Below are 19,481 nucleotides of genomic sequence, written 5' to 3' on the forward strand. Positions count from 1 at the left end.
ATCCACATGGTTTTGTTGGTCGTTTGAAAGCCTACCTTCTTGCCAAGGGATACACTCAGGTGTACAATTTGGATTATTCTGACAGTCTCTTGGTTGCCAATTGTTCATCTATTTAGCCAACACATGTCATTGGTGGATGATCTAGATGTAAAGAATGCCTTTGTACGTGGTGATCTTCAAGAGGTGATTTATATGGAACAATTGCTTGGGTTTGTTGCTCAAGGACTCAAGTGAGGTTGTCAGGTCAGGAAATCTTTGTATGGTTTGAAGTAATCTCTCTGAGCATGAGTTGGTCAATTCAGTGCCAGAGTAATTGAGCTTGGTCTTTAGTGGTATGCAGTAGATTTGCTCTATATATTATGGTCATCCTCCTTCTAGGATTCTGCTCATTGGTGGTTTTTTTTTTTTGGTTTCCCTGTTGAAGTGTAACTTTTATGAGCTGCACATCAAGGGGATGCCACCCCATTGTACAAAAAGTCATCGACTTTATAGACTGTCACAAACATCAAGAATACATTATGATCATCCACAATTTGCCCACTTTGCCAGCTGGAAACAACTACAATCTGCTGCTCTTTGCAAATTTGAAGTGGAGTAACTGAATCTTGAAGACTCTTATTTCATTCTTTCCAAGCACACTAAAAATGGCAAGAGTATGAGATTCCAAGCCTTTTTCATTTTCCTTGATTCTTTTGATTCCTTTCCAAACCCAACCCAAAGTTTGGTTTGTGGAATGTCTATTCCTAGGAATGGATTAGTTATAATAGCTTAGTTACAATTAGTTATATAAAAAATTATATTGATATCATAAAGAAAATAACAATGTAAAACTATTTATGAGTTCATAACAAGGATAATACAAGGAATAACTATATCCAAATTTCACCATGGGGATGCCTATTCCTTTCTTGTTACATGTTGAATGAAATAACAAGGAATAGCTATTACCTACTGTTAATGGTTATTTAATCATTTAGCATTACTATTAATTGTTAGAGTTTGGTTTGTAATAAGTGTAAATTAGTAAGGGTATTATGGTCATTCTAATTGTACTTGACATATAAATAGAGGGAGAGACTTATTGTTGAGTTTAGGTCTTCCATTTTACCCAATTATTCAACATGTTATCAGAGCCAGGTTCCGAAACCTAAACCGTAAGTATTACCACCACCATCGAAACCGAAGCCTAAAACCCAAAATCCGCTGCATGTCTATCAGTATAGAAGATTTTTCAGCGATATTATAACCCTAGAAAACAGCCAGCAGCTGCAGGAAGTCAGACCAGTTGCTGGAATTTTCTGGCCGACACTGCCAGTTCAAGAACATCAAATCCACTATAGATCATAGTAGTCAGAGGCGCGAGGCGAGCCGAGGCACAAAGGGTCTTTGAAGTCGAGGCGCGAGGCGAAGGCGCGTGAGGCGCACAATTATTAAAATGGTGTAAAATATCTATTTGGGGTAATTTATATATGAACATATGAATATTTAGTGATATTAGAATTTAAAATGCCAAAACATTCAATAAAAAAATTGGAAATTTAATAAATTGCCAAGACGAAGCCCAAAAGTATCAACAGTTCAACATAGTTCAACATCAAAAGAAAAGAGTACAATAAAATATTCCAAATATAAAATCTAAAAATCCTCCTCAATCATCACTCATCACTCATCATCAACTAAGTCGGCATCTTCCTCTTCATCATCAGAACTGTTTTCTCCAACATCTTTTTCCTCTTTCGTCTCCTTTGCACTATCCACTTGGATTTCATCCTCATCTACAAGTTCCAACATTGTGGTCCGACCCCTAGCACTGGTTGCACTACTAGATGAAGCCCTTCCTCTTCCTTTAGATGATGATGGCATATTTGTACTTATTCTTGATCTAGTGTGATGCGGGGGATTATTTAGTCTAGCAGCTCTAGCAACAGAATCCCAAGTCAAATTATCATCTTCAAACACAAGTTCATCATCCTCATCAGAATCACCATCCATCCTACCAATCAACCACTCAAAACTATCATCAATGTCCTTTAGGAGGATGGGATCAATGGTGTCACGTTTGTCATATCGACGCCTCAGAGTTCGATTATGTTTCACAAATACCAAATCATTCAAGCGTTGCTGGGATAGCCTATTTCTCCTTTTGCTATGAAGCTGCAAAAAGTTTAAAGTAATATGGTTAATAATGATTCTAAAAAGCAGTAGATTGGTAGTTCTTGTTCTTAATAATTAGTCCATGATATACTAATGACTTACATGTTGGAATATGCTCCAATTTCTTTCGCAGCCGGTAGCACTACACGTGAGGCTAAGAATTTTCACAGCAAACTTTTGCAAGTTTGGAGTTGTTGATCCATATGGCATCTACCATTGCGCTGTTATAAAATAAATTTTAAATGAATACCTACTAGGTAAATAGCAAAAATAATTTTCAAAAATGAAGAGGTAGTACAAATGCCACTTTACTTGGTGCTTTTGTCTTCCTTTGTCTCACTGCCAAACTAATTCCAAAGACGCCACTAGCGGCATTGTATTTTTCCAACTCATTTGAAACTTTATCTTGCATTTCAATAGTTGGCAGTAACCTTCCAATACATTTGTACAAACCCGACATAATTTCTTCATCTTGCAAAATGTTGGGGTTTGAATAGAAAAATTCTGGATTCAAGTAGTGTGCAGCTGCATGCAACGGTTGATGGAGTTGACATCCCCACCTCGTATCAATAATTTCAAATGCCTCCTTGAATTTATCCTCTCTCTCAACAAAAGCCTTAGCTATGGCTTCCTTAGCCCTATCCATTGTTTCATAAATGTGTCCCATTGCAGGCTTCTTTTCCCCATCAACCAAACGGAGTACACGAACAAGTGGACCTGTTAACTTAAGAGCATAGACGATGGTACTCCAAAAAGTAGGCATCAAAACAATAGTAGTTGCTCTTTTTCCAGCCGCCTCCTTTGCCCATTTAGTAGTATTCCAATCTTCAGAAGTAAACATCTTCCTCAAGTTGTTCTTTTGAAGATGGATTGAACGAAGGGTAATGAAGGCAGTTGCAAATCTTGTAACTGTAGGTCTTAGTAACTCCTTTCCTCCAATGAATTGTTTCATCAAGTTGATAACACCAACACGATTATAGATATAGCCATTCAAAAAAATTGCCCTTTTCAAAGTTGCATGAATTGAAGGCATCTTCCCAATATCCTCCAAAATTAAATCAATGCAATGAGCAGCGCACGGTGTCCAATATAAATGTGGCCTCTTTGCTTCCAACAATCTCCCTGTTGAAAAATCAAGGAATGAAGCCATTAAAATATTAAAATAAACAATATATACACTATAGAAAGTAGTTCTAAAAATAAGTTCTTACTTGCTGCAACATAGTTTGACGCATTGTCAGTTACCACTTGAATCACATTTGATTCTCCAATTTCCTCGACCATCTCATCAAGTAATCTATACATTCTATCTGCATTCTTGACAATATTAGAAACATCAATAGACTTGATGAATACTGATCCCCTTGGAGAGTTCACTAAAAAGTTGATTATGTCCTTATTAGCAACTGAATCTCTCCAACCATCAGACATAATTGAGCAGCCATATTTTGTCCATTCCTCCTTATGGACCTTCAACAACTCTTTCATTCGACTAACTTCCTCCTTTAGGTAAGGAACTCTCACTTCATGATAGCTAAGTGACTTTATTCCAGGACCATATTGTCCAATCGATTCAAGTGCCACTGCAAAGCTGCTCAAACGTACAGCATTAAATGGTAGCCCAGCATCTTACATCCACCTAGCAAAATCTCCCATTGCCTTTTTTTTTAGTTCTTTCTTGCACGCTTCATTTATTGATGTTTGCTTCATTTCCCTTCTTTCCTAGCTTGAACCGCTTTCTTTGGATCGGGAGTAAAAAACAAGTCTATAGGCCCCTTCTGTTTTGGTTTCTTCAAGTTGGATTGGTATGATCTTTTACTTCCATCACTAGTAAACACTCTCTTGCCACGAATGTCAATTTCTTGAACTTCATCTTCTTCATCTTCACCGTAATGATCTATATCATCAAAGTCGGGCAATAACTCATTTTCCTCCTTTTCCATATCTTTCTTCAACATATACTCTTTAATCTCCTCACGTACATGAGTAGGGCACTTAGAGCATTCTTTCACATTTCGAAATCCTCCGACAATGTGTTGTTTTGCCCGAAATATTCCTCCCCTTGTGACTTTAGCACAAAAATTGCAAGTCAAATTATTTCTATTTTTTTGATCCTCCAAATGTGCATACTTCCATGCGGGATCTTTCTTTGCCGAGGCTTCACATCCAGAACTAGAATCCATTTAAGATTTTAGACTTGGTATCCCGTATCCTAACTGAAAAAACAATGCATCATATATTTAAAATTTAAGAATTACATAATGCATTTCCAAACAAATTAAAAAACAGTAGCTAAATTTCAATAAAAAGAATAAATATTATGTATTAGTTATAATTTATAAACTTACATTAATTAAACTAAATATTATAAATTAACAAAACAGTAGCTAAATTTCTATAAAAAAAATAAATATTATGTATTAGTTATAATTTGTAAGCTTACATTAATTAAACTTAATATTATAAATTAAAAAACAGTAGCTAAATTTCTGTAAAAAAAAATAAATATTATGTTATTAGTTATGATTTATAAGCTTACATTAATTAAACTAAATATTATAAATTAAAAAACAGTAAGCTTACATATAAAGAAGAAGAAGAAGAAGAAGAAAAAGAGCAGGCAGCAGGCAGCAGTCAGCAGTCAGCAGCACGCAGCAAGCATGCAGCAGGAAGAAGAAGAAGAAGAAGAAGAAGAAGAGAAGAGAAGCAGCAGGCAGCAGGACGCAAGCAGCGGCAGAAGAAGAAGAAGAAGAAGAAGAAGAAGAGAAGCGGCAGGCAACAGGATGCAAGCAGAAGAAGAAGAAGAAGAAGAAGAAGAAGACTTACAAAGGTTCGAAGGCTTAAAGACGATCTCCAGCTGGTTTGAAATGTTGAAGGTGACGTGACGAACTCACGTCATGCTCGAAGGCAGTCAGACGAACTCATGACTGCTTCGAAGCATAGTAGTTAAAAGCGCGCCTGAGGCGCGCCTAGGCGCAAGGCGCAGTGAGGCAATGAGCTCGCCGCCTCATAGCAGGTGAGGCGAGGCGACCTGCAAGAGGCGAGACGAGGCGAGACGAGGCGCAGTGAAGCGCGAGGCGCAGTGAGGCGCGCCTTGTGTATTTTTAAGCCATTTAAAGGAGACAAACGAACAGAGCCCTAACCCCTTTCGACCCTTCGAAGCCCTTCGTGAGTTCGTTTGCGAGCCTTTGAACCAGCCGGAAGCCTTCGCGACTTCGTCTTCAAGCTTCAACCAGGATCGTGAGTTCATCTTCGACATTTTGAAGAAGCACGACCTGTGCAACTTCGTTTCGAACCAGCCGGAGCCCTCGCGAGTTCGTCTGCCTGCCTTCGAAGCAGTCGTGAGTTCGTCTGACTGCCTTCGAGCACGACGTGAGTTCGTCACGTCGCCTTCAACACTTCGAACCTTTGTAAGTCTTCTTCTTCTTCTTCTTCTTCTTCTTCTTCTTCTGCTGCTGTTGCTTGCGTCCCGCTGCCTGCTGCTTCTCTTCTCTTCTTCTTCTTCTTCTTCTTCTTCTTCTTCTTCTTCTTCTGTTGCTGCTTCTCTTCTTCTTCTTCTTCTTCTTCTTCCTGCTGCATGCTTGCTGCGTGCTGCTGACTGCTGACGGCTGCCTGCTTTTTTTCTTCTTCTTCTTCTTCTTCTTCTTTGTATGTAAGCTTACTGTTTTTTAATTTATAATATTTAGTTTAATTAATGTAAGCTTATAAATTATAACTAATAACATAATATTTATTTTTTTCACAGAAGTTTAGCTACTGTTTTTTAATTTATAATATTAACTTCAATTAATGTAGGCTTACAATTTATAACTAATACATAATACGTATATTTTTTACAGAAATTTAGCTATTGTTTTTTAATTTATAATATTAAATTTAATTAATGTAAGCTTACAAATTATAACTAATACATAATATTTATTTTTTTTACAGAAATTTAGCTACTGTTTTTTAATTTATAATATTTAGTTTAATTAATGTAAGTTTATAAATTATAACTAATACATAATATTTATTCTTTTTATTGAAATTTAGCTACTGTTTTTTAATTTATTTGGAAATGCATTATGTAAGTCTTAAATTATAAATATATGATGCATTGTTTTTTCAGTTAGGATACGGGATACCAAGTCTAAAATCTTAAATGGATTCTAGTTCTGGATGTGAGGCCTCGTCAAAGAAAGATCCCGCATGGAAGTATGCACATTTGGAGGATCAAAAAAATAGAAATAATTTGACTTGCAATTTTTGTGCTAAAGTCACAAAGGGAGGAATATTTCGAGCAAAACAACACATTGTCGGAGGATTTCGAAATGTGAAAGAATGCTCTAAGTGCCCTACTCATGTACGTGAGGAGATTAAAGAGTATATGTTGAAGAAAGATATGGAAAAGGAGGAAAATGAGTTATTGCCCGACTTTGATGATATAGATCATTACGGTGAAGATGAAGAAGATGAAGTTCAAGAAATTGACATTCGTGGCAAGAGAGTGTTTACTAGTGATGGAAGTAAAAGATCATACCAATCCAACTTGAAGAAACCAAAACAGAAGGGGCCTATAGACTTGTTTTTTACTCCCGATCCAAAGAAAGCGATTCAAGCTAGGAAAGAAGGGAAGATGAAGCAAACATCAATAAATGAAGCGTGCAAAAAAGAACTTAGAAAAAAGGCAATGGGAGATTTTGCTAGGTGGATGTATGATGCTGGGATACCATTTAATGCTGTACGTTTGAGCAGCTTTGCAGTGGCACTTGAATCGATTGGACAATATGGTCCTGGAATAAAGCCACTTAGCTATCATGAAGTGAGAGTTCCTTACCTAAAGGAGGAAGTCAGTCGAATGAAAGAGTTGTTGAAGGTCCATAAGGAGGAATGGACAAAATATGGCTGCTCAATTATGTCTGATGGTTGGAGAGATTCAGTTGCTAATAAAGACATAATCAACTTTTTAGTGAACTCTCCAAGGGGATCAGTATTCGTCAAGTCTATTGATGTTTCTAATATTGTCAAGAATGCAGATAGAATGTATAGATTACTTGATGAGATGGTCGAAGAAATTGGAGAATCAAATGTGATTCAAGTGGTAACTGACAATGCGTCAAACTATGTTGCAGCACGTAAGAACTTATTTTTAGAACTACTTTCTATAGTGTATATATTGTTTATTTTAATATTTTAATGGCTTCATTCCTTGATTTTTCAACAGGGAGATTGTTGGAAGCAAAGAGGCCACATTTATATTGGACACCGTGTGCTGCTCATTGCATTGATTTAATTTTGGAGGATATTGGGAAGATGCCTTCAATTCATGCAACTTTGAAAAGGGCAATTTTTTTGAATGGCTATATCTATAATCGTGTTGGCGTTGTCAACTTGATGAGACAATTCACTGGAGGAAAGGAGTTGCTAAGACCTGCAGTTACAAGATTTGCAACTGCCTTCATCACTCTTCGTTCAATCCATCTTCAAAAGAATAACTTGAGGAAGATGTTTACTTCTGAAGATTGGAATACTACTAAATGGGCAAAGGAGGCGGCTGGTAAAAGAGCAGCTACTATTGTTTTGATGCCTACTTTTTGGAGTACCATCGTTTATGCTCTTAAGTTAACAGGTCCACTTGTTCGTGTACTCCGTTTGGTTGATGGGGAAAAGAAGCCTGCAATGGGATATATTTATGAAGCAATGGATAGGGCTAAGGAAGCCATAGCTAAGGCTTTTGGTGAGAGAGAGGATAAATTCAAGGAGGCATTTGAAATTATTGATACGAGGTGGGGATGCCAACTCCATCAACCGTTGCATGCAGCTGCACACTACTTGAATCCAGAATTTTTCTATTCAAACCCCAACATTTTGCAAGATGAAGAAATTATGTCGGGTTTGTACAAATGTGTTGGAAGGTTACTGCCAACTATTGAAATGCAAGATAAAGTTTCAAATGAGTTGGAAAAATACAATGCCGCTAGTGGCGTCTTTGGAATTAGTTTGGCAGTGAGACAAAGGAAGACAAAAGCACCAGGTAAAGTGGCATTTGTACTACCTCTTCATTTTTGAAAATTATTTTTGCTATTTACCTAGTAGGCATTCATTTAAAATTTATTTTATAACAGCGCAATGGTAGATGCCATATGGATCAACAACTCCAAACTTGCAAAAGTTTGCTGTGAAAATTCTTAGCCTCACGTGTAGTGCTACTGGCTGCGAAAGAAATTGGAGCATATTCCAACATGTAAGTCATTAGTATATCATGGATTAATTATTAAAGAACAAGAACTACCAATCTACTGCTTTTTAGAATCATTATTAACCATATTACTGTAAACTTTTTGCAGCTTCATAGCAAAAGGAGAAATAGGCTATCCCAGCAACGCTTGAATGATTTGGTATTTGTGAAATATAATCGAACTCTGAGGCGTCGATACGACAAACGTGACACCATTGATCCCATCCTCCTGAAGGACATTGATGATAGTAATGAGTGGTTGATTGGTAGGATGGATGGTGATTCTGATGAGGATGATGAACTTGTGTTTGAAGATGATAATTTGACTTGGGATTCTGTTGCTAGAGCCGCTGGACTAAATAATCCCCCGCATCACACTAGATCAAGAATAAGTACAAATATGCCATCATCGTCTAAAGGAAGAGGAAGGGCTTCATCTAGTAGTGCAACCACTGCTAGGGGTCGGACCACAATGTTGGAACTTGTAGATGAGGATGAAATCCAAGTGGATAGTGTAGAGGAGACGGAAGAGGAAAAAGATGTTGGAGAAAACAGTTCTAATGATGAAGAGGAAGATGATGATATCTTCACCGACCTAGTTGATGATGAGTGATGAGTGATGATTGAGGAGGATTTTTAGATTTTATATTTTGAAATCTTTTATTGTACTCTTTTCTTTTGATGTTGAACTATGTTGAATTGTTGAGGCTTTTGGGCTTTGTCTTGGCAATTTTATTAAATTTCCAATTTTTTTATTGAATGTTTTGACATTTTAAATTCTAATATGACTAGATATTCATATGTTCATATATAAATTACCCCAAATAGATATTTTACACCATTTTAATAATTGTGCGCCTCACCTTCGTGAGGCGCGCGCCTTCGCCTTGCGCCTCGCGCCTCGGCTTCAAAGACCCTTTGCGCCTCGGCTCGCCTCGCGCCTCTGACTACTATGCTTCGAAGGTAGGCAGACGAACTCGCGAGGGCTCTGGCTGGTTCGAAACAAAGTTGCACAGGTCGTGCTTCTTCAAAATGTTGAAGATGAACTCACGATCCGGGTCGAAGCTCAAAGACAAAGTCGCGAAGGCTTCCGGCTGGTTCAAAGGCTCGCAAACGAACTCACAAAGGGCTTTGAAGGGTTGAAAGGGGCTATGGCTCTGTTCGTTTGAGTCGAATGATGGATACGAGTCTGGCTTGGGCTATTTCTCTCGTTTAAATGGCTTAAAATAACACAAGGCGCGCCTCACTGCTCCTCGTGCTTCACTGTGCCTCGTCTCGCCTGGGGTCGCCTCTTGCAGGTCGCCTCGCCCCACCTGGTATGAGGCGCCAGACTCATCGCCTCACTGCGCCTTGCGCCTAGGAGGCGCGCTTTTAACTATTATGCTATAGATTTGTCAAAACCAACACCATTGTCACCCACAGACACTGCTGATATGCCCCCCACTGAAATCCCACCTCCAGCATTGTCTCACGCACCAGATGAAGGCTGCCAGGGCTGACCCCACACGCCAGCACGTGAAGCCACTTTCAGGCTTGATTTAGACCTGAAATGATCCAGCAATGATCCAATCCCTCTATTAACATGTTATTGGAGTTTTCGTAATACTTTTTGCCCGAAGATCTCACTTTTTTTAATTGCTCATGTGCGGGACCCAAGGAATGGTTGTTTGATGCTTCTTGAAGCAGTTTATCAATGGTTATTGAGTTTATTGGGTCTGAAATAGTGGGTTTGCTGTGTTTTTGATTTAATGTTCTAGTTCCTTCCATATATCAAAATATCAAGCTGTTGGACATGAGTTTTGCTTGAAGATCCAATCTTTGTTTTGACCATGCAATTGTGCTAATTAGTTAGTTGTTGTTCGGTGTTGGTTACAGTCATTGGCGATTCTCTTGGAGCAGTGGCAGTGCTCATAAGTTGTTTTTTGTGAGGCTGTGGCAGTATTAAATAAATTAGTTGGTGATTTCTCCATGGTAATTTCAGTGGTTCACTTCTCCAATTGTTCCAGTGCTGTGAGTTGCTTTCTTGGGGTTGTGTCTGGGTTTTTTGGTGCTGTGTCAGTTTTGTACTGATTTATTTATGACTTGTTCATGGTTGGTCACCTTGTTCGTGGTTGTTCCGATTGTTCCAGTAATTAATCTTATGGTCATTGGTCTTGAGTTTGTGAATGTTGGGATGGAGTTTGCAAATCCCAAATTTATGTTTCCTTTGTTAATCACTTGTTTTGAGTGAACCGCGGACTGTGACTCTATCAAAGGAGGAGTATTCAAGGTTTCTGCAGTATCAATCATCTCAATAAGCGTCTTATTACTTTACATCTTTTGCCCAGAAAGGTAATCCTACAGTCTGTATGTCATGAGGTGTCCTTCCTACTAGTCCTTAGGTTACCGATTCTGTGTTGCCACTGACCGTATAACAGGTGCAACCAACTTCTTTTCTGATCTATACCAAAAACCTACCTCAAGTTACCCTTGTTGATAGGTCCAGTATTGCTGTTATGGGTAAATCCCACTCCTTCCATCTCTCTTTCTTTAGCTTTATACATTCCTAAATTTCCTTTCAATCTTATGTTAGTTAGTAAGCTTACAAAGTCACTAAATTGTTCTGTCACATTCTTTCCTGATTCTGTGGTTATTCAGGATCTGAAGGCGAGAAAGACAATTGGCACAGGATGTGAGGCTTGTGGACTTTACCACTTTGAGTTACCTTCTCCACCCATTGCCTGCACAGTTGCAGGTACACTACTTTGAATCCATTGTTGCCTTGGTCATCGTTCTTGGACAAGCTGAAACAGCTAGTTCCTACGTTGAGTTCTGTGTCTAATCCCGAATGCGAGTATTGTCAATTGGGCAAGCATCATCGTGTTCCCTTTGCTTCTCGGGTTGACAAACTAGTGGATAGTCCTTTCATGCTAGTCCATTCTGATATTTAGCGTCCTAGTCATGTCACATCAAAGTTGGGGTTTAAGTACTTTGTTACATTTGTTGATGACTACTCTAGGATGACTTGGTTGTATTTAATGAAAGATTGTTTTGAGTTGTTTGATATCTTTTGTGCCTTTTGTTCCCAAATAAGGACTTAATTTTATGTGCCAGTTATGATACTTCGTAGTGATAATGCTAAGGAGTAGTTCAGTATCAAATTCAATACTCATATGACTAGCTTTGGCATGATCCATCAGTTATCTTGTGCCCACAATATAGAACAAAATGGGATTGTAGAGCGGAAAAATAGATATATTTTTGAAGTCACTTGGGCCCTATTGTATCAAATGAATGTCCCCAAAGATTTTTGGATTGATACTGTGCTCACAGCTTGCTCCTTCATCAATGAAATGCCATCCTCTGTCCTTTGTGGTAAAATCCCATATTCAGTTATCTTCATTAAGGCTCTTTCGTTCTCCCTTCCTCCTTGTATATTTGGTTGTGTCCTTTCTCCATCAGTTAACTCCATAAATGGATAAGTTGGGTCCTCATGCTATCAAATGTATCTTTTTGGGCCTATTCTTGTACTTAAAATGGATATTGATGTTATAGTCCTACTTTACATCGATTTTTTGTCTTTTATGATGTCACCTTCTTTGAGTCTACACCATATTACTTTGATTCCTTTAGTTTTGTTGACCTTAATAAGTCTCTTCCTCTGCCTTGCCTTGCAAATCCAAACCTAGTATCTATGCCCAATCCTCCTACATCTTCATCCAATTTGAGTCCTTCTCGTCGTTTGGATCATCCCAGTTTGCAGGTATATACATGGAGACTCAAGAGGGAATTGCCTCCTCCAGCTTCTACTACTGTGCCTCTAGTTCCTTTGTTGGATGATTTTATTTCCCATGATGTTGATCCTCCTACAGTTGTTAGAAAAGGCAAACGCACTTGTACCAACATCCGATCTTAAATTTTGTTTGTTGTGAATTCTTGTCACCCTCTTATTACTATTTTGTTAGTAATCTGTTTTTTTGTTGCTCTTCCAAAGTCTATTTTTGAAGCCCTATTCCATTTCTGGGTGAAGGATTGCAATGGTTGAAAATATGCATGCACTATATGATAATGATACTTGGGATTTGGTACCTCTTCTTCCTAATAAGTCTATGGTTGGTTGTCGCTGAGTGTACACTGTGAAAGTCAATCCTGATTGTTTTGTGGCTCATTTGAAGGCTCACTTTGTTGCAAAGAGGTATACTCAGGTGTATGGTTTGGATTATTCAGACTCATTCTCTCCATTCTCTAAACTTGCCTTAGTACATTAGTTGAATTCTTTAGCCACCACTTGTCATTGGCCTCCACATCAGTTAGATATGAAGAATGCCTTCTTACATGGTGATCTTTATAAGGAGGTATATATGGAGCAACCACCTGGGATTGTTATTCAGGAGGAGTTAGGCTCAGTATGTCGTCTTATGAAATCATTGTATGGATTAAAACAATCTCCAAGGGCATGGTTTGGCCATTTTAGTGCTGTAGTTCTTGAGTTTGGCCTTCATCGGTATGTAGTAGATCATTATGCTTTTTATTGTCATGGTCCATCTGGCAGGATTTTGCTTATTGTGTATGTGGATGACATTGTGATTGTTGGTGATGATGATTGAGGCATCCAACACCTCAAGCTTTACTTACAGAGTAAGTTTTAGACCAAGGACTTGGGACCATTGAATACTTCTTGGGTATAGAAGTATTGAGATCTCGTACGGGAACTGTGTTGTCATAGAGAAAGTATGTTCTTGATCTTTAGATGAAACAGGGCTGTTGGGATCGAAACTTGTTGATACACCCATGGATCCCAATAGTAAGTTAGTGCTAGACATGGGTGATTTGTTGCCTAATCCAGGTCAATACAAGAGACTTGTTAGAAAGCTGAATTATCTCACAGTCACCCTACTAGATATATCCTTCGCAACAAATGTTGTGAGTTAGTTTCTCAATTCCCCGAGAACAAGTCATTGTGATGCAGTAATTCGCACAAAGTGCACTAGGGAGAGGTCTATACAAACGCAGATTGGGCCAGGTCACCTTCCAACCTAAGATCGACAACTGGGCATTATATCTTTGTTGGTGGTAATTTGGTGTCTTGGAAAAATAAGAAACAAATTGTGGTGGCTAGGTAAAGTGCTGAGTCAGAATACAGGGCTATGGCGCACACTACATGTGAACTTGTTTTGCTGAAAAACATGTTGAAAGAACTAGGTTTTCCACATTTTCAGCCTGCGGAATCGATGAGTGATAATCGAGCTGCTATTCATATTGCCTCCAACCCTGTTTTCCATGAGCGGACAAAGCACATTAAAGTTGATTAGCATTTTATTTGAGAGAAATTTGTATAGAAGCTCATTACAACAACTAATGTGAAGTCTGAGTGCTGGTTTGATTTGTAACACACCAGCTTGCTGATTTGTTCGCTAAAGCCTTGAGAGGTGCTGGTGTGAAATTCATTTGTAACAAGCTAGGAGCATATGATATATAGCTCCAGCAGTCCAGCTTGAGGGTGAGTGTTAATGGTTATTTAGTCATTTAGCATTATTATTAATTGTTAGAGTTTGGTTCGTAATAAGTGTAAGATAGTAAGGGTATGGTCATTCCTATTGTACACTACAAATATTGTAAATAGAGGGAGAGTCCTATTGTTGAGTTCAGTTCTTCCATTTTACCCAATTATTCAACACCTTCATTCCCAAAATTGTTGTTATATCCATGTTTTCTCAAGGAATAGCTATTCTATGAACCAAATGAGTCAAGAATCTCGCCTCCCAAGGAATTTGCAGTAACCCACTGATCCCAGTCAAGTATGCAGCCATTTTCCACAAAGTTCTTGCCCAGGGGCAGTGGAGAAGAAGTGGTTGATTGATTCTACATCAGCCATAGAAAGAAAACAGCAATTTGTTACTGCTAGCCCCCTTTTCCATAAGGCAACCTTTGAAGGGGCCGCTGTCTTCCATATACGAATCCAAGGGGAATTGTTGCAATTTATTCCCCCATCAGAGAGAGCTTCTTATAGAAGGATTTAGCATTTTTTTTTTGATAGCATAGAAAGAGAGAAAGATCTAACAATGGAAAAAAATATCATTTCTGTCTAAAGCCCATTTTGATGTGTTGAGGATGTTTTGGGACCGGAATTTATAGTTATTTCTTCAAAAGCTAGAGAGTGCAAGAAGGTCCCAATCTGCAACATTCTTAGTAAAAAGAATATTCTAGAAATTCCCCTGATTTGGAGATGATGACTAATGAGGGCATCTTTGCCACAAGACAAACTGTAAATGGAAGGAAAGATATATCTAAGATTCCTGTTGTCATGTCAAATGTCATGCCAAAAATAAATGCTGGTCCCATTCCCCACTTGCAGTCTCACATATTGGAAAAAATCGTCTCCATTCGTAATAAATTTCTGAACTCCCAAATCTGTTGGGTCCTCACTAGTATGTGTATCCATCCATTATGCTCGAGCCCATATTTAGAAGCTATGATTTCCCACCAGAGGTGGTCTTTCTTCTGCATGAACCTCCACAACCATTTCCCAATGAGGGCTTTATTAAAAATGAGGAGGGATGATGTTGTGATTCATGAGGATGTTTGAGGCATCCAACACCTCAAGCATTTTCTATGAACTAAATTTTAGTCCAGGGACCTAGGGCCACTGAGATACTTCTTGGGTATAGAAGTATCCTGACGATTGTCATGGTGGAAGTATGTTCCAGGCCTTTAGATGAGACAAGTCTATTGGGATTGAGAACTGTTAGATACATTTATGGATTCTAATAGCAACCCGCTAGATGTGGGTGTCACTCCAGTCCCTTTGCAGATAAGTCATAGACAGTCCTCTAAAAAACCCCATTTGTTGAAATCCGAAGTGATACCAAGATCAACAGAAATAGATGGATATGAAAATTCTAGCATTGTGCTCCAACCAAGTGCCCCAGATCACCGCAAACGCAGCATTGATCCAAATGCCTTCTTCTCCCTCAGCAAAAAAAAAAAAAAAAAAAAAAAAAAAAAAAAAAAAAAAAAAAAGAAGGCGAAAGGACTCATATACACCCAAAAAAGAAAAAAAAAAACAATTTGTTCTAGAGTCCAGAGACCTTCCAAGAAAGGGAACAATGTAAGAGTAAAGGACAGACTGTCTCAACAGGGTAGTTTAATTATTGGTGCACAATTTTATTAGAATTAGTACTGCCTCGTAGAGCATTCTTGTAGCCGGCTGTGGATGTTTCCAATGCATGTCAACTCGTCCAAAAGTGCTGATCCTCTGTGGTTTCCAATTTTTTTTTGCAAAATTGGTGGTAGTTTTTTTAAGTGCATGTTCTTATTTATAACTTCATTGTATTGGCACTTTGCATCGTGATTTAGCAGCCTATTTCTGAATATAATAAATTTTTTTGCCTCTTTGTTGGCCATATCTCTTGTATTTGTTGTTTCTCAATTGGTTTTGGGGCTGTTACTTAATGCAGACAATTGTGCAAGAACAGCAAGGGCATCCTGTTTGGGGTTCATATGCGCAGCGATTGTTGGATCCTGAGTCAGGACTCTGGAGAAATCCTAGCAATGGTGGACATGATGACAAAGCCCATCCACCCATTCACCCAACAAAATTTTTTGTTGGCGAATCCAGATGGAGTCAAGATCACCATGTAAGTCCAACAATTGCCAGCACTATTGGATTTTATTGGGCCAAAAACTGTTTTTGCTGTGTCTGAGTTAAAGCATGCTGCTTACACTATTTCTGATCTGCCTTTCTTTCATCCCGCTGCAGAGGTTGTATGAGCTTGTTGTTCGTCATTTCCTGGCTTGTGTCTCACAGCCAGCTGTTGGAGCTGAAACAACAGTTGAAATTGATATTGCTGGTGAATTGTTTTCAGCAACTGGGAGAATAATAAAAGCCGTGAGTTTTGTAAATCATTCTCTGTTTCTTATGATCTGTCTGAAGTGAAGTGGCTTTGCTTTGTGCAGCTAGAAGAGTAATAAATGCTGTGAATTTTCTGAAGTATTCTCCATTTTTTATTTATCCATCTGAGGTGAAGTGACCAGTGTGCTCTTGAATTGTAGTGTCAGCGAATCTGTTGTTGGCACTTATGGCATTGTATTTTAAATGCCTTCAATGAATTGAAAGTCCCAAGCTTTTGGGTTGGAATTAGAAGTGGTAGATTTTCTAAAATTATTATTTTTTTCATGAAATTGCCTATTTAGGAGTAGATGTAGTTTTAATGAGGCTTTCGTAAATGTCCACTGGATGATAAATGAAATCATACTGGCAGGTGTGCATAGGCACTTGCAGCTATTTCTTTGTCTAGGTATTTTTCAAATGTTCTTACAACCACTGTTTGTATACAAAACCAAAATTTACGAGTCCATGCTGAAATTGCTCTGCACCAATTCATTTTAAGTCCAAGAATTTGAAACACTGAAGTGGTCTGTAGCAATGTTTTAAAAGGCTGAATCAAGGCTCGCCTCAAGGAAAGGCATGCCTAAAGCGCTTTGAGGCTCAATCTAAAATACCAAATTCTAAAAAGGCTAACACATTACGTGCAGAGGCTTACACATTTTTACAAAAGGCACGCCTTTTGCGCCTTTTCAGTCGAGGCTTACACCTTTTGGGTGTGTGATTCTTAAGTTAGAATTGGTTAAAAATTTAACTACATGTTTGTGTAAAAGGAATGTTAGAATACTAGTTGATTTCTAAAACTCTTGAACCTCAACCTTTCCAAAATAACTAAGAGTTGTATCTTAGATCATGAAAATAGTTTGAACTTTGTAATAGTATGGATATCTCTTGCCATGGTTTATGTCATGTATTCAATTTAGCAATTTTTGAATGGCCAACAATTAGTTTGCAAAGTATATACAATTGTTAAAGGTTGTTTTAATATTTTAGTATTATTGTTAAGTGTGTTAGTATGTTAATTAGTGAGGGTTAGTAAGGGTATTATGGTCATTAGAATGTATTTGATTTGTATTATAAATAGAGGGAGAGACCTATCTTCCAGTTTGGTCTTTCATTTTATCAAAATCTTAACATGGTATCAGAGCATGATCCAGCCTAAACCCTATCACACTCAGATGTCGTTGGAAAACACCCTCTCACCCTTCTCAAAACCACCTCAACCCTTCATAATTTCACAAAACCAACCATCTAGCCAAAAACAGAACCCTCTGAAACTTAACCCAAAAAAATGTCATTGCCGAAAAGCTCCCCACGCACTGCCATGCACCGAAAGGCTGCTCGCAGCCCCGACCCCCCACTCCTGCACGTGAGAGAGATTCCGGTTTCCTTTTTCTGGGTTCTTTGTTCATGTTCTGATTCCTTCCCTAGACCATATTATCAAGCTGTTGGGCATGTTTTTTGCTCAAAGATCCAACTTTTTTGACCATGCACCTATAGTAGTTAAAAGCGCGAGGTTCAGTGGGGCGATGAGGCTAGCATGTCATTCCTGTTGTGGCGAGGCGACCTTCAAGAGGCGCAGGCAGGTGCACTGATGCTCCAGGCGCAGTGAGTCGTGCCTTGAAATTTTTGAACCTGTTAATAAATAAAACATAGCCAGGACCAGCCCTAGCCCTCTTCCAGTAATTTAGCCTTCAACTTGAACCAGCCCTACTGCCCTAACCTTTTGTCTTTGAGCCTATGACTCGAACCAGCAGGATTCATCTTCAGCCCTTCAAACCAGAACGAAACCAGCAGGAGCCCTCTGTCTTTGATCCTTCAGAGCAACACAAAATCAGCAGGAGCCCTTCGTCTTCGAACCTTCGAACCAGCATGAGCCTTTCGTATTTGAGCCTTCAAACCAGCAGGAGCCCTTTGTCTTTGAGGTTCGAGCTTTCGTGAGTCATCAGGCTGCTTAGAAGTTCAAACTAGTAAGTTGGCTTCTTCTTCTTCTTCTTCTTCTTCTTTAGTTCTTCTTCTGCTTCTTCAGCTGCCTGCTCCTTCTTATATTATTATATGTAATTAATTTTGTAGTTTAATGCAAGTTTATAATTATTATAACATTTTTTACTAAATTTAGCCGCTGTTTTGTAATTTGTTTGGAAATGCAGTATACAAACTATATATTTTTCTGAAATATATTATACATTGCTTTTGCATTTAGGATAAAAGGTCTTAAATCTTAAATGGTTCTAAAAGTGGAAACGTTGGCTTTGCAAAGAAAGATTTTGCATGGAAGTATGCACATTTGGATGATCAAATGTGGAAGATGAAGAGGATGAAGTTCAGGAAATTGATTCTCGTGGCAAGAGAGCACTGACTAGTGGAAGTGGAAGTCGAAGTTCATACGATTCCACGAAACCAAAACAGAAGGGGCCTATAGACTTGTTGTTTACTCCTGATCCAAAGAAAGTGGTTCAAGCTAGGAAAGAAGGGAAGATGAAGCAATATCAATAAATGAGGTGTGCTATAAAGAATTAAGACAAAAGGCAATGGCAGATTTTGTTAGGTGAATGCTGGAATACCAGTTAATGCTGTACGTTTGGACATCTTTGTAGTGACACTTGAATCACTTTAGCAATATGGTCCTAGAATAGCCGCTTAGTTATCATGAAGTAAGAGTTCCTTTCTTAAAGCAGGAAGTTAGTTGAACGAAAGAGTTTATGAAGGTCCATAAGGAGGAATGGGCAAAATATGGATGCTCGATTATGTCCTTTATTCGGTTGCTAATAAGGAAATAATAAACTTCTTGGTGAACTCTCTAAGGGGATCAATGTTCATCAAGTCTATTGATGCTTCTAATATTGTCAAGAATGCAGATAGAATGTACAAATTACTTGATGAGATGGAGGAAATTAGGGAATTAAATGTGATTCAAGTAGTAACTGATAATGCTTCAAACTATGTTGCAGTAGGTAAGAACTTATTTCTAGACCTACATTTTGTAGTGTATATATTGTTTATTTTAATATTTTAATGACTTTACTCCTTGATTTTTGAATTGAGAGATTTTTGGAGCAAAGAGGCCACATTTATATTGGACACCGTGGGCTGGCCATTGCCTCGATTTAATATTTGAGGATATTAGGAAGATGCCTTCAATTCATACAACTTTGAAAAAGGCAATATTTTTGAATGGTTATATTTATTATCTTGTTGGTGTGGTGAACTTGATGAGACAGTTCATTGGAGGAAAGGAGTTAC

The 19,481-nt window shown here is 38.3% G+C and overlaps 2 protein-coding genes across 3 annotated transcripts in view; both read left to right on the plus strand.

The window, feature by feature from the left end:
- Window positions 1-19,481, plus strand: part of LOC131160643 (DNA topoisomerase 3-alpha) — a 115,678-nt gene that overhangs the window by 17,600 nt on the left and 78,597 nt on the right. Inside the window, exons 9-10 of the mRNA XM_058116495.1 lie at window positions 15,811-15,990; window positions 16,113-16,241. Of these exons, the coding sequence (XP_057972478.1) occupies window positions 15,811-15,990; window positions 16,113-16,241 (309 nt within the window). The remainder of the gene's footprint in view (window positions 1-15,810; window positions 15,991-16,112; window positions 16,242-19,481) is intronic.
- On the plus strand, window positions 7,281-9,189 carry LOC131160644 (uncharacterized). 2 transcript variants are annotated; one of them, XM_058116496.1, is made up of 3 exons: window positions 7,281-8,170; window positions 8,262-8,380; window positions 8,484-9,189. In XM_058116496.1, exons 2-3 carry the CDS (start codon window positions 8,273-8,275, stop codon window positions 8,985-8,987), a joined length of 612 nt encoding a protein of 203 aa, XP_057972479.1. In that variant the 5' UTR covers window positions 7,281-8,170; window positions 8,262-8,272; the 3' UTR covers window positions 8,988-9,189. Both variants share the same exon structure in this region; 1 of them encodes a protein (XP_057972479.1).

Source organism: Malania oleifera, chromosome 7 (assembly GCF_029873635.1).
Source record: "Malania oleifera isolate guangnan ecotype guangnan chromosome 7, ASM2987363v1, whole genome shotgun sequence".
NCBI classification, from domain to species: Eukaryota; Viridiplantae; Streptophyta; class Magnoliopsida; order Santalales; family Ximeniaceae; genus Malania; species Malania oleifera.

Excerpts from the sequence above, each read along its gene's own strand:
- LOC131160644 (XM_058116496.1), top strand. The coding sequence starts at position 8,273 with ATGCCATATGGATCAACAACTCCAAACTTGCAAAAGTTTGCTGTGAAA. Across the intron at positions 8,381-8,483 it reads ATTGGAGCATATTCCAACAT|CTTCATAGCAAAAGGAGAAA; the intron begins GTAAGTCATTAG and ends AACTTTTTGCAG.